At 40.6% G+C, this 12,619-nt stretch overlaps 1 protein-coding gene across 1 annotated transcript in view; it reads left to right on the top strand.

Moving 5' to 3' along the window:
- Window positions 1-12,619, top strand: part of spata5 (spermatogenesis associated 5) — a 127,486-nt gene that overhangs the window by 22,884 nt on the left and 91,983 nt on the right. Inside the window, exons 11-12 of the mRNA XM_031317199.2 lie at window positions 1,452-1,606; window positions 9,038-9,247. Of these exons, the coding sequence (XP_031173059.1) occupies window positions 1,452-1,606; window positions 9,038-9,247 (365 nt within the window). The remainder of the gene's footprint in view (window positions 1-1,451; window positions 1,607-9,037; window positions 9,248-12,619) is intronic.

Raw genomic sequence — 12,619 nt, forward strand, 5'->3', positions numbered from 1 at the left:
AACTGTAGCCGAATAAAATTGAGAAGTCAGAGGAGCCACTGCCTTACTTTAAATGGTATCCTTAATATTACTCCACATACAACACTGGAATCTCCTGGATGATATTGAGCATACTATAGGTTTGCATATGGCCATCGCCTAATTATAACTTGATTTCTGAGGAATTGTGCACCACTAATAAACCTAACCTAACAAGGAAGAATAAACTTGTTAAGCAATTTAGAGCTGTAGCACAATGCTATGTAATTGGTACAAAACACTTCTAGCCATTCACTTGCTGAGTTCATCCATTATTTGCCCAGAATCCAAAAGTGAACTTATTTAAACAGCCGAGTGTTTCCACAAAGCATAACCATTAGCTTTAGCTCACCAATAGCGTTGCATGCGACATCATTTTAAGCTTGGTGATTGGATGTTTTCTTGTTGACTTCTCTCCGTACTTTTGTATGTACACAGGTTTGGGACTTTTTATTAAAGAACATATTTTGACTGAATTGATTTTCACAGCTGCTCATGATTTGTACAGATGATTTGAGAGTTTCGTGTCCATCAAAGCTTTGGAAGTGCTCCAATAGGCAGGCACCTAACATTTTGCAGAACATGAATAGGACTTTTACTTTTGGGACCTCGGATGCCTGAAATAACTCCGACCACTTAACACAGCTTTATTAGCACGATGCAGGAAGAGCGTGCATGTTTAATAACTCTTCCTGTGAATAAATACAATTTTCTGCTTTAGAAATATGTCTGTACTCACTCACCACCTTCCCATTTTGCATAACGGTCTGCGCCCAGAGCTGTCTCCTTTACACCAATCTGCTATGACCTCTTTTGCAAGGCTAACAAAGGCTCATTCTTAATATTGATGCATCAGTGTTTGTTTTGCTGTCTGCTTTTTGTTCAGATGCTGAAGTCTCTGGAACTGAGGGTATTCAAACCTTAAGCACTTCAATTACACTTCCCTTCCCTTCAGCCTACTCTCTTTTCTCCCCAATAATATAAGCCCAATTATATTTGCGGTGAAAAGGGGAATTAGTGTTCATTTTGAGATTTGCATTCGCTAGGCGTGTATCACCACAGCGTGTACAAGCCTGAATGTTTTGAGTAAAAAGTTGGACTGGCTGCATGTGGGTTTGGAATGAAAACCCTAAAGCCACAACAACACAAGCGTTACTTCTTTAGGCAAACAAACAGCCATTTCATATCCCCTTTTTATGCCTGAAATCACAGGCTTTTATTTTCTAAACGATTCACCCTTGGTGTTGTAATATGTGGATGTGAATGTCTTTAAGACACAACTAAAAGGTGTTTTTTTTTTTTTTAATAAATTTGGTTAAGATTTGTTTCCATCTGCCATGGCAATATTATCTTGGTTTTTCCAGAGTCTAGTTTTTTTTTTTCTTCTGCTTATCCAATGACAGATTTAAAATATGTAAACTCTCTTTCCACAGGTTTGCATGCACTGAGGCGAGCACTGGGAGGGTCTCACCAACCATCAGACCAGCAGCTGATGGGGACGGTGACCGTCACTCGGCAGGACCTCCAGTGGGCCATGTCTGTTGTGAAGCCAAGTGCCATGAGGGAGGTCGCTATCGACGTCCCAAAGGTATAGCAATCTCTTTCGATCACCTCTTCCTTTCTCTCCAACTCCCTCGTTCACTAATGAACACACCGGGCCCTATTCTAACGATCTCAGCGCACGGTGTGAAGCGCCTGGCGCAGGTGCGTTTAGGGCGTGTACAAATCCACTTTTGATAGTTTAACGGCGGAAAAAAGGGTCCGTGTGCCAGGCGCATGGTTCAAAAGGGTTGTACTTAGTGTCTTGATTAATCATAGGTGTGTTTTGGGCGTAACATGCAATAAACAAATCAGTGTCATCTCCCATTCCCTTTAAAAGCCAGGCACGTTTGTACCTTGGCGCATTACTATTATGATGGTGGATTTGCATTGCAGGAAGGAGAGATTTTCAGGAGGAGAAACGGATCTGCTTGTGTGTGAAGTTAAAGCGTGCAAGCAGCTCATATATGGCACGAGCACTATACCACCAAAACTCCACGAGGTTGAAGCAGGCGTTAAAATAACAATGAAATGCTGCGTTATTGACTTCAGGCCAGGTTTTTGTTGGTCAATGGCGCGATCACTTTCCGCTGCCTCAAGATAGCAATACCCCAAGAATGCACCTGAACACACCTCCCTGTAAAACCAGCACGGCCATGGGCGCAGGTGCGTTTGCTATTTAAACAACACGGGTGCTGGACGGGAAATTGACAACGGCGTCAGTCTTAAACTAGCAAAGACACTTGCATCGGGCTTTGCGCTGCGCCGGGTGCAAGATAGGGACCCCCATCTCTTTCTGTTTTTAGACTAGTCCAAAACCCAACAATCTTTTTGACTCAATAAATACAAAAATGTCTTTCCTTCGTCCTAATATTACCAACACTAATACTAATGGTGCTTCCTTATTGCATTAATTGAGCTGTACACAATTTGTAGCAGCCACAAGTTCTTCGGATGGTTCCTGGTCCCTCTGGCAAAGTTCCTATGGTGGAAACAGACTATACGTAGGAATAAAGGGCTGTCTACAGCTATTTTAGTCAGGGAATAAAAGACAAGACATACAATTGGAAAAATAAATCTTGCCAAAATGTGTCTGTGTTAAAGAAATGCATGTTATTTAAGTTTATTAGCACCTCATTTAAGTTTATTAGCACCTATATATATATATATATATATATATATATATTAGGGCTGTCAAAATAACGCGTTAATTTCGATTAATTAATCTGAGAAAAAAAATAACGCGTTAAAAAAAAATAACGCAGATTAATCCATTCCAGCCGTTCTAGCCACCACTGGACTGTAAAATGAAGGAGGGAGACGAGAATGTGCTGCCTGGATCATTAATTGGAACATTTACTTGTAAAAATCTTCTTCCTGCCAACCCTGGCTACCGAAATCTGGTGCCACTGATATGTCTGTGCTCTTCTCTCTGATGCTCTGAAGACGATACAGGCAACACAAACACCGCTGCACGTGACGCTAGTTAACACTATACTCAACAGCAGCTAACGTTAGCCTACCGCTAGCTAGTAGCTGGATTAAACACGGTTAAAATGCTGACAGCTAACGCTAAACGGTGTAAAGTTTGACTGTGTTTTAGCTGTCGGAAAAACAACACAGACGGTGCGTTCAATGAAACTGGTAAACTACAGCCTCGTGGTGCATTTTAAGTTATTGTAAATGTCCTTTTCCCACCTGGTGGTTGTTTTTGTCATTCAACAGCAAATTACTAGTGAAATAAGTTATTGTTATACATTATTATTAAATCATTTAATTTTGACCATATGGCCTTAGCAATAAACAAGCCGTTCTTTAATGTCACCGACTGTTGTTTAGTACCCTTTTTTTTTTCTTTTCTTTTTTTACTTTCTTAAAAAGTATCGGTTCAGGCACCGTTAATTATGTATGCGATTAATTTCGATGAATTAATTACAGAGTATGTAATTAATTAGATTATTTTTTTTAATCGATTGACAGCCCTAATATATATATATATATATATATATATATATATATATATATATATATATAGTATAAATGATTAAACAAAAGTGTAAACAGGTAGGTCTTGAGCTGATTTTTAAAGGTGTACACATATCTTAAATTAAAAGGGAGTGAGTTCCAAGTTCTCATTCCCTAACCACAGTAGGGATCTGAGATCAGAAGATCTTTGAGATCTACTGGTGATAGAAGGCTATGGTGGCTAACAAATGTCAGAATTTGATAGGGAGTCAGTGCAAAGAAATCAAGATTTGTGTTACATAAGACACTAGAGCATTGGGTCAAAAGTGAATAGGGAGTTAAAGAGAAGAGTGATCATCATCTCCATCTCAGCTTGAGATACAATGTGCTTAAGTTTAGAATTGTTCCTCAGCTGTAGAAAAAAAAACAAGACCAAGCTATCCGAGAGAAAACAAAAACATTTGGTTACACTTCAACCGAGGATGAGTGCTACATATCATAGACGACTGAGGGGAAAATCATGCAAGGAAAAAAATAATCATTTAGAGGCCTGCCTGCCTAGTTTATGACATCATCCTTAATGGCACAATCTGTATTGAATCCTTTGTTTGTAATCAGCATTAGTTTGTGTCTCAGTTGCATTCAAGCTTGCAATGGCCCGGCGAGGACGCATAATGGTTTACACCACTCAGTCTTTGCCTTATTTAAAGCACAAAGAACATTTCTAACCCAAACAGCATCACCACTTATTGCCACAAGAAAATCTAAAAGCTCATCAACAGCAGCTCCCTTTTCCCTCTAATGCACATTCAGAAAATCCCTTAACTACGCTTTGGACCACTGACCACTGAATCACCAGCACTTAAAAAATGGGGTCAGGGTGAGGAAGAGTGGAAATGACCCTGTGGCCATTTTACCCTCCAGTGCAATGAAGATGAATCACTTTGCTCTCAGCGGATAGAGGGAGAGAGAGAGCATGGGAGGGAGGGGAAGGAGGGATGAGAGGACAGTGGTGAGACTCCAGGATGTTTTGGAGTTTGCATGTGCAAGACATAACGGACAGGAAGAGGGCTAACATCATCCTCCACCGGTAATTGAAAGCAGATCAAGTCGCTGACGGTTCCTGCCAGCAACCATGAAAAAAGAGGGAGAGGAGGAGAAAAAGAAACGTCCCTTCTATCCCTTCACCCCCACCCGCCTCCCCTCTTCTCTCTGCAACACTCTGCACTGAGCTCACCCAGAGACGTTTAGTCCTTGCGGCCGGTTCCTGGAAACTAGAGAGAGGAGTGAGTTTGGGTTTGGAATTTTTTGTCTATCCCCTAGCGCAGCTCAGCTGAAAGGCTAGCCGCAGAGCCCCGGACTTGATTATATCCACATGAGTGCAAACATTTGTTTCTAATTCATTTTATATAAGAAACTTCCAGTGGTGCCGGATGAATACACGCCTCAAGTTCCTCTGAAACCTTCTCAGATCACGTATCTAGAGATTTGAGTTTTGCAGATTATGTCTCTCGATTTATGTTATATTTAATACAAATACATTGAAAGTTCATTCTTAATCCTTTGTTTGTTTTGTGACAAGACTGGATTAAGACTTTTTGACATATTTCTTGTTTACCCAGTATTGCTATTTTTTTTTTATATATAAAATCATCTTCCACAGTGAGGTCTGGCTTTAATATTGTCATTTGGCAGCTGTATAACAAGCCCATTTATTCTTCCTCTTAAACTTACTCCTCTTCTCCCTTGGGTTTTTTTTTTTTGTCTGAGAAGTCCCCCACACCCTCCTTTCAACCCCATCAAAGGGCCAGAGCCTTAGAGGCCCCTTGTAAAGTTCAGAAAACAACAGTAAAAGATAATAACTGGGTCTCGTACAAAAAGTAAGGGAGGGAAGAAGGAGGAAAAACGCAGCACAGCGAGGTGTGAGTCAAAACATTGCCTTCTAATTCCACAGACGCTTCATTCGTGACAAAAAGCACCTTGCAATTAATGCAACGTCATATTGTTATTTCTTACAATGACTCCATTAAGTCTGCAGAGACTTAACCAAAAAAAGGCAATAAAAAGGGGGAAGATGAGACTTCACAGTGTTGTGTTGCACATCTGCTTCCCTGGTGGAAAGAGGGGATGATTGGCAGGTCTGAGGATGTTGTCGGTAAAGTCGGAGGATAGAGTCCTTTTTTTAAAGCTCCAAAACCACTAAATCTGGTTCAGATAGCAGTTTCAGATTGCAGGTCATTCTTAGCATTTGTTTTGAATTCATGTTCTATACCTGATGAGTGGGGTGCACTCGCTACAGTTTGGCTATATATTAAATTAATTTGAACATTGAACACCCCTGCTTAACACATACAAACAATTCATATAATACTGGGTAAGCTCTCATGTCACAAATCATAGAAATGTTTACTAAAGTGTGACATGTGACAATGTTCTTTACAAGGCCTCTTTTTTCCCCATCAGGAAGTACCTTATCAGTAGTCTTGCTATTTTAGCTTATTGATTACAGTCACATCTCTGTCGATCAGACTGCAGAGACTTAGTAAATATTTAGTTCCTTTTATTTTCTGTTATATTACGCTATACTTACTATTACTATGCAGCTGCAATAAGAGACTTTTCTGAACCCTTTCTTTTTTGTTGTTGGTGCATTTGTGAAACTCTTTCCGAGACCTCAATGTTCCTCACCTAACAGCAACCTTTTTAAACAAAGACGCTACAGGACATACGTCCTCATCCGTTGTCCATGTTTGCTTAAGATTTGTCTAATGGGTTTAATACAGTATACACAGTATGGAGTAGAACATGAAATGGCTTGTTAAAGCAAAGCTGTGCATTAACACTTTTTAAAATCCCAGAGTGTCCTTGAAAGCACCAGCTACGTTAATTTTCATTCTGCAGTGAAATGAATGTAAATGCAAGTATGAGGGTACTTTTTTGATAAGTTACATTTAAAAGTAGTCAACCCAAATTGTCCAAAATAGCCAACATAGGCTAGTCAAAGTCCACCTAAGCGTGTTCCGGAGCTTTCAACAGAATCACACATCATCTTCATCTGCAGAATGAGTTTGCTCAGTTGTCATGAAACTGTAAATGTTTAAGCTTCCCATTACTTTGAGCACTGGAAGTACTCTGTCCACGTAATTATATTGTGGCATTTTTGAGCTTGTTCAACTCTACATTGAATTTAGCCTCATGTATATCACTACCCCTTAAATGGATTAAGTGCTGTAGGCTGTAGGTACCGACATGGCACTTCTTTTATATCCAACTCTTTTGTCTTCTTTGCTTTTCTTTGTTCCTCATCCATCTCTTTACCCGTCTTTCTCCTGCTCACCTGTTTCCTCCGTTTCTCTCTCTATAAACCTGTTTTACGGTTGCTTTCATCTCACTGCACTTTTTTAATTTCATTTCATTCCTCTCTGGGCCTTCAAATGAGCGTTCTGGTTCGCTTGCATGCTTCCGGCCTATCTCCTCATCTCTGCAACACTCCTATCTCTCCCTTCCTCTCCTCCCTCCCCTCCCCTCAATCAGTCTTTTCCTCTGTCTCGCTCGGCGCTGTCCATAAATTGTTCGGTATTTACAGTATGTGGCCAGACGCCAGGTTTCCATTAGGTGCTTCGTTCCCCGGAGACGGCGCCGGTGGCCTGGGATGTGTTACCTCTGGATGGAGAGCAGGAGGAGGGTGAGGGGGAGAATTATCAAGAGAGGGAGAGGAAAAAGTGAAAAGGCAGAGTGGTAAGCAGCAGTATTTAAGGTGGAGAGCGGGAGACGGCATGATAGTGAGGATCAAGTGGGAGAAGAAAGAAAGTGCAGTAGAGATAAGACAGATAAGAAGCAAAAAGATGGGGGGGGGGGGGATGAGGAGAGGAAGGTAGAGGAGCACTGCATTTACACGCACTGTTGGTTATCTGATTAGCACTGCAACTAAGGGTTATTTTAATTATTGATTCATCTGTTGATTATTTTGTCTATGTGGCCCATGCACCTTAACATCCCCAGAACCCCGGATGACGTCGTCAAATAGCTTTTCACAGCCCCAAACTAAAAGATATTCAGTTCACAATCATAGGACCTAGAGAAAACTATCAAATATTCATATTCGAAAAGCTGGAACCAAAGAAACAACATTTTTGCCTCTTGTGGGATCAAAAATGATTTGGGATTCATTTTCTGTGAATCGACTAATTGATTAATCAACAAATCATTTCAGTTCATACCTGAAACACAAGAAACCCAGTTTCAGTAATCAGGGTAACAGTTACAGTAAATAAAGGTAGATCCAAAAAAACAGGGAGAGAAAGATGGGGGAGAAGGGAGGGTATAATGGATTGGTAATGAAGAAGGAGACAGGAAGGATGAAAGAGAGGTCTGAGAGGGTTTTGGATGAGGGCTTCTCTTCTTATCTGCTTTATCTCCTCCGGTTGTTCACTGCCGGACTCTCTCCCTCCCTTCCTCTCTCCTTCCATCTGTTGGACAGACAGCTGTTGGCTGACTCCGTCTGTTGTTATTCACTCTGTCCAGAGTCTTCTTGATTCAAGCCGAGCCCGGCGTTCCTCCATCTCCTTCCAAATATGCTTTTATATTTCACTCCCCTTCTCTCCTCTCTCAACCCCGTCATTGCAGTTCTCTGCAATATACTCGGGTGGTCAGAAAATTATAAAGAGTCCTCTGTATGGGTTACATAAGAACATCAGTGACATCAGCGTGTAATCAGAGTTTGTTTGGTCCATTGCATTTATTGTTGGCGATATGTTTGTGTGTTGAGCTGCCACAGATTAGTACTGTATGATACTTCAGAAGAACCGGAGAGAGTTAGAGCTGTATATTAGACCAATGTTGATCATTTATTAGTACTTGGCCATTGTTGTCCACCTCCAGCTTAAAACATTTGGTGCCTTTTGTTGGATTGCATGTTATTGTGTGATTGATTATTACCACTGAACCTGGCACAGTCTAATTCAGTATTTTGATTGGATTCCAGACAGACATTGCACTCTGCTAGCTACTTCTTTTTTGTACTACATATTTTTCTTCTGCTACTTTTTCATCATCATCATCATCATCTTGTTCTTCCTCCTTGTCATCTTCATCTTCTGCCTCATTATGTTCATCTTTTAATATTATTCATAAATATTTTTAACCAGTGTTGATATGTACATCATGGTCCAATGCAACAATGTGTATTCAGCAGCTTCAATCAAACATACTGGTATTAAATTGGCCTTAAAAACTGATTTTGGCTAAATATTAGAATACTGGATGCCAAACTCTTATGCTGCATTCATGTAACCTTGATGTTACATGAAATGCTAAGGTTTGTGAAATATTTATTTGTCTGTGTATTGAAATAAACGAAGATTGAAGGGTCTTTATTGTGCATTTCATCTTTGACATGCTTCATGTAGCTTGCCACAGCACTGCAATGTAAATGTAAATCAAAAAACATTTCTGTTATTTAACTTAAAAATAAAAATAAAGAATTCCCTGATTTTACCTGGTCTGCTCCTTGCAGGTCCGCTGGTCAGATGTAGGCGGGATGGAGGAGGTGAAGCTAAAACTGAAGCAGGCCGTGGAGTGGCCTCTGAGGCACCCTGAGGCCTTCATTCGCATGGGGATCCAGCCACCTAAAGGCGTCCTGCTGTATGGGCCCCCAGGCTGCTCCAAGACCATGATAGCCAAGGCCCTGGCTAATGAAAGTGGGCTCAACTTCCTGGCTATTAAAGTGAGTTTTCATCAATGAGTCATAATTATATTTTCTAAGAATGGTATGTTTTATTCTCTTTGTCTTGACAACAAAATTCAAAAAATGTGACGGTACTCATTTTTCTACACCTACAGCCTACGTAGGTACCGGGGGATGCAATTTTTAGTTTTTATTATTTCTTTCTTCTTTTTGTTTTACACACCGTGGTATTGACTTCGGTATCGAGTATCATGTACTTTTGTTGGTATCAGTACCGACTACTAGATTTTTGGTATCGTGACATCCCTATTACAGGTGTGCCTCTTCATATAATATTCTGGTTGAGGGGAATGGAGCTAAACCAAAAAGTTCTCAGAAGTGATGATTAACTTGATGATTGATGATTAGTTGATTCCATCTCATCTCACAGTCACGGCCTTTCTAGCTCCACCTTTGTATATAACTTAACATAATCGGTGCAAATTGCACTTTGAACATCGACAACAGTCCCTCCCCCCTTTCTGCTAAAGCTCAAAACGGTCTCCTAAGCCCCTCCCCCCACAAGGGAGAATGAATGCATGTGCATGAGCAGTTAGACACCCCCCCTGGCCCTGATTGGTGCATCTGAACAGGGAGAGGTGGAATTTTGCAAATCACACTACAGGCTGTAGGTGGTGCCAGAGGAGCCAGATTTCTTTTTTTTTTTAATTACCTGATTCATGTAGTTCTACTGGAACATAGGGTCAGTTTCAGCAAATATGACAGAAAGTTAGTTTTATAAGTCTTACCTAGTGCATCTTTAAAGTTTGCAACAAAAGAATGTTATTCCACTGACTGACATCATATACAGTACATTCTCCATTGTCGCTTTGTGATATTTACACTGAGTTTGTGAGTTAAATATTCAAACCCATGTTTTTTTCATAGCTGCACCATTCCATCAAAGTGAAATATTCAGGATGTCTTCTGCATTATTTCATACATAGATTTATACATTTATTTCTCCAAATTCTAGCCTGACATATTTGCCATCCTGGGAAACTTTGGGATTTCCACTATAATTTAAAAAAAAAAAAAAAAAAAAAAAAGTTCTGCGTGTTATGTAATGAGTGGTCAACCAGTGTGATTTAAGAGGTCAATATACAGCTAATATATAATACACATTTAAAATAACAAACAAAATCATCCACATATTGCATACACAGTGTATTGATTGTGTCAAAGTAGTGGTAGTGGAGATGTTTCCCTGATGACCTGGAGGCTGTCTGACTGCCCAACTTCCTGTGCCGAAAGCTTCCCTGTCTGACCTTTAACCTTGTGTTTGTCCCCTCTCATTCATCACCCCATCCTCTCTGCCTCCCCCTCGGTCACCCGCACCTCTGCCCATTCAGGCCTGGTTGACAGAGATTGATTGATCATCTTGTTGGATTTTTGATCAGTAAACATTTCCAAAGCTGTTGCCATGCGAGACCGAAAGCTTCGACAGAATCTCTCAACCAGGGTCATTGAGCCATCGGCAAATGCGGGTGGGATTCGCGAGCTTTGTTTTTGTCTGTTTTGTTTTATTTCTCTTTTTTATGATGTTGTGGTATGCACAGGGACAAAGTTCTTTGGGTTTTCTTTAAATGCAGACACATTTAGTATTTTTTAATCCTCCAATTATGTCTAAACTTTACTCTTATCCAGAGTCCACCATCCTGACAAGACAAGACTCAACACTTCACAAATGTACAATGTTTTCACTTTTACTCTAGTGTAGGAGACATTATCATTGTTACTGAACTATGTTTTGTGTTTAACACCAAGGTGATTTAAAAACCCCCCAAAAAAAACAGTTGTACTATAGTCTTGTGCAGCAGTTTTCAAGTCATCAGGAAGAGTATCTGCTTTATGAAAAGGTTAAAAAGCATACTGTCCCTCCCGCTGATAGCCGCTCTCCAGCATCTGCAATAACAGTATCAGGTTTTTCCAGTGCAGCGGTTGCTTTGACATAGATACGTTATTCAGATTTAAATGTGGATACTTTAAGGCTCAGTCTGTTTCCTCTGTGTGAAAAAGCCCTATTATCATCTTGTCAATTTCAGTTTCCTCCCACTACAGCCACTCAAACGCACACACACACACACACACACACACACACACACACACACACACACACACACACACACACACACACACACACACACACACACTGTGTTTCACTATCTTTGTGGGGACCCGTAATGCATTCCCTTGCCCCTTACCCTAACCTTAACCATCACAACTAAATGCCTAACCTTAACCCTTACCCTCACCCTAACCATAACCTAATTCTAACCCTAATCCTAAAACCAAGTCTTAACCCTCAAACAGCCCTTTGAAGTTGTGGGGTCTAGCATTTTGGCCCCACAAAGCTGTCGGGACCCCACAAGTGTACTGTATTCCCAGTTTTTGGACCCCATGAATATAGTTAAACAAGAACTCACACACACACACACACACACACACACACACACACACACACACACACACACACACACACACACACACACACACACACACACACACACGCACACACACACGCATCCGCACACACACTCGTATCTCTACACTGTCAATGGTTTTAAACTCACCATGTCCAGTCCTTGGCTCTGCCTTAAGAGAGAGGAACCTGGGATTAATGAGTCAACCTCCACACTTACTGCAGGAGACAAAAGGGCTGGGAGTTAAGTGTCGTCTCCTCCGTCAGCCCAGAGGTGTTGAAAGGGTGGATTGCAGGGGAGGAAGTTCTTCTGAGGGCTGAGTGGATGTTTATCTGCTTCAGAGTGAGGGAGAGAAGAAAAGAGCAAGAGGGTATAGGAGGTTCAGTTAGTCGTAGTAGTTGTAGTAGTAATAAAAGTAAGATTAGTAGTGCAAGTAGTGTTAGGTGGAGTAGTAGAAGCAGAGGTGTTTGGCAGTATTTGTGGATAATGTCCACACTAACCTGGCAAAATGCAGTTAGCGTGTGAAAAGAGCATGCAGCACACAGTACATGTCTTTGTGACATTTCTGAAATGTTTCCTGTCCACACTGAAATGCCCTAAACAATTGGTAAATGGCTTAATCTCTTCTTCCTCCTCTCTCTTTGTCAGCAAACAACAAAACCATGCTTTACAGCCACCATCTGGTGGGACAGACAGACTGGTTATTACAGAGGCTCTCCGTCATGATTTACATTGTACATCTGAATTACACTATTTAGTCGTCATTGTTTTTCCATTGATGTTGTCAGATAACTAAACACATGTCAAATGATTTCATTGAGGCTCATAACTTCTACCTCTTAACCGAACAGAAATTCCTCATTCATGCATAATATTGCAATACTGTTACAATGTACCTGGACATGTTTGTGCACCATACTTTATATATATATATATATATATTTTTTTT

This window comes from Sander lucioperca, chromosome 1, assembly GCF_008315115.2.
Source record: "Sander lucioperca isolate FBNREF2018 chromosome 1, SLUC_FBN_1.2, whole genome shotgun sequence".
NCBI lineage: Eukaryota > Metazoa > Chordata > Actinopteri > Perciformes > Percidae > Sander > Sander lucioperca.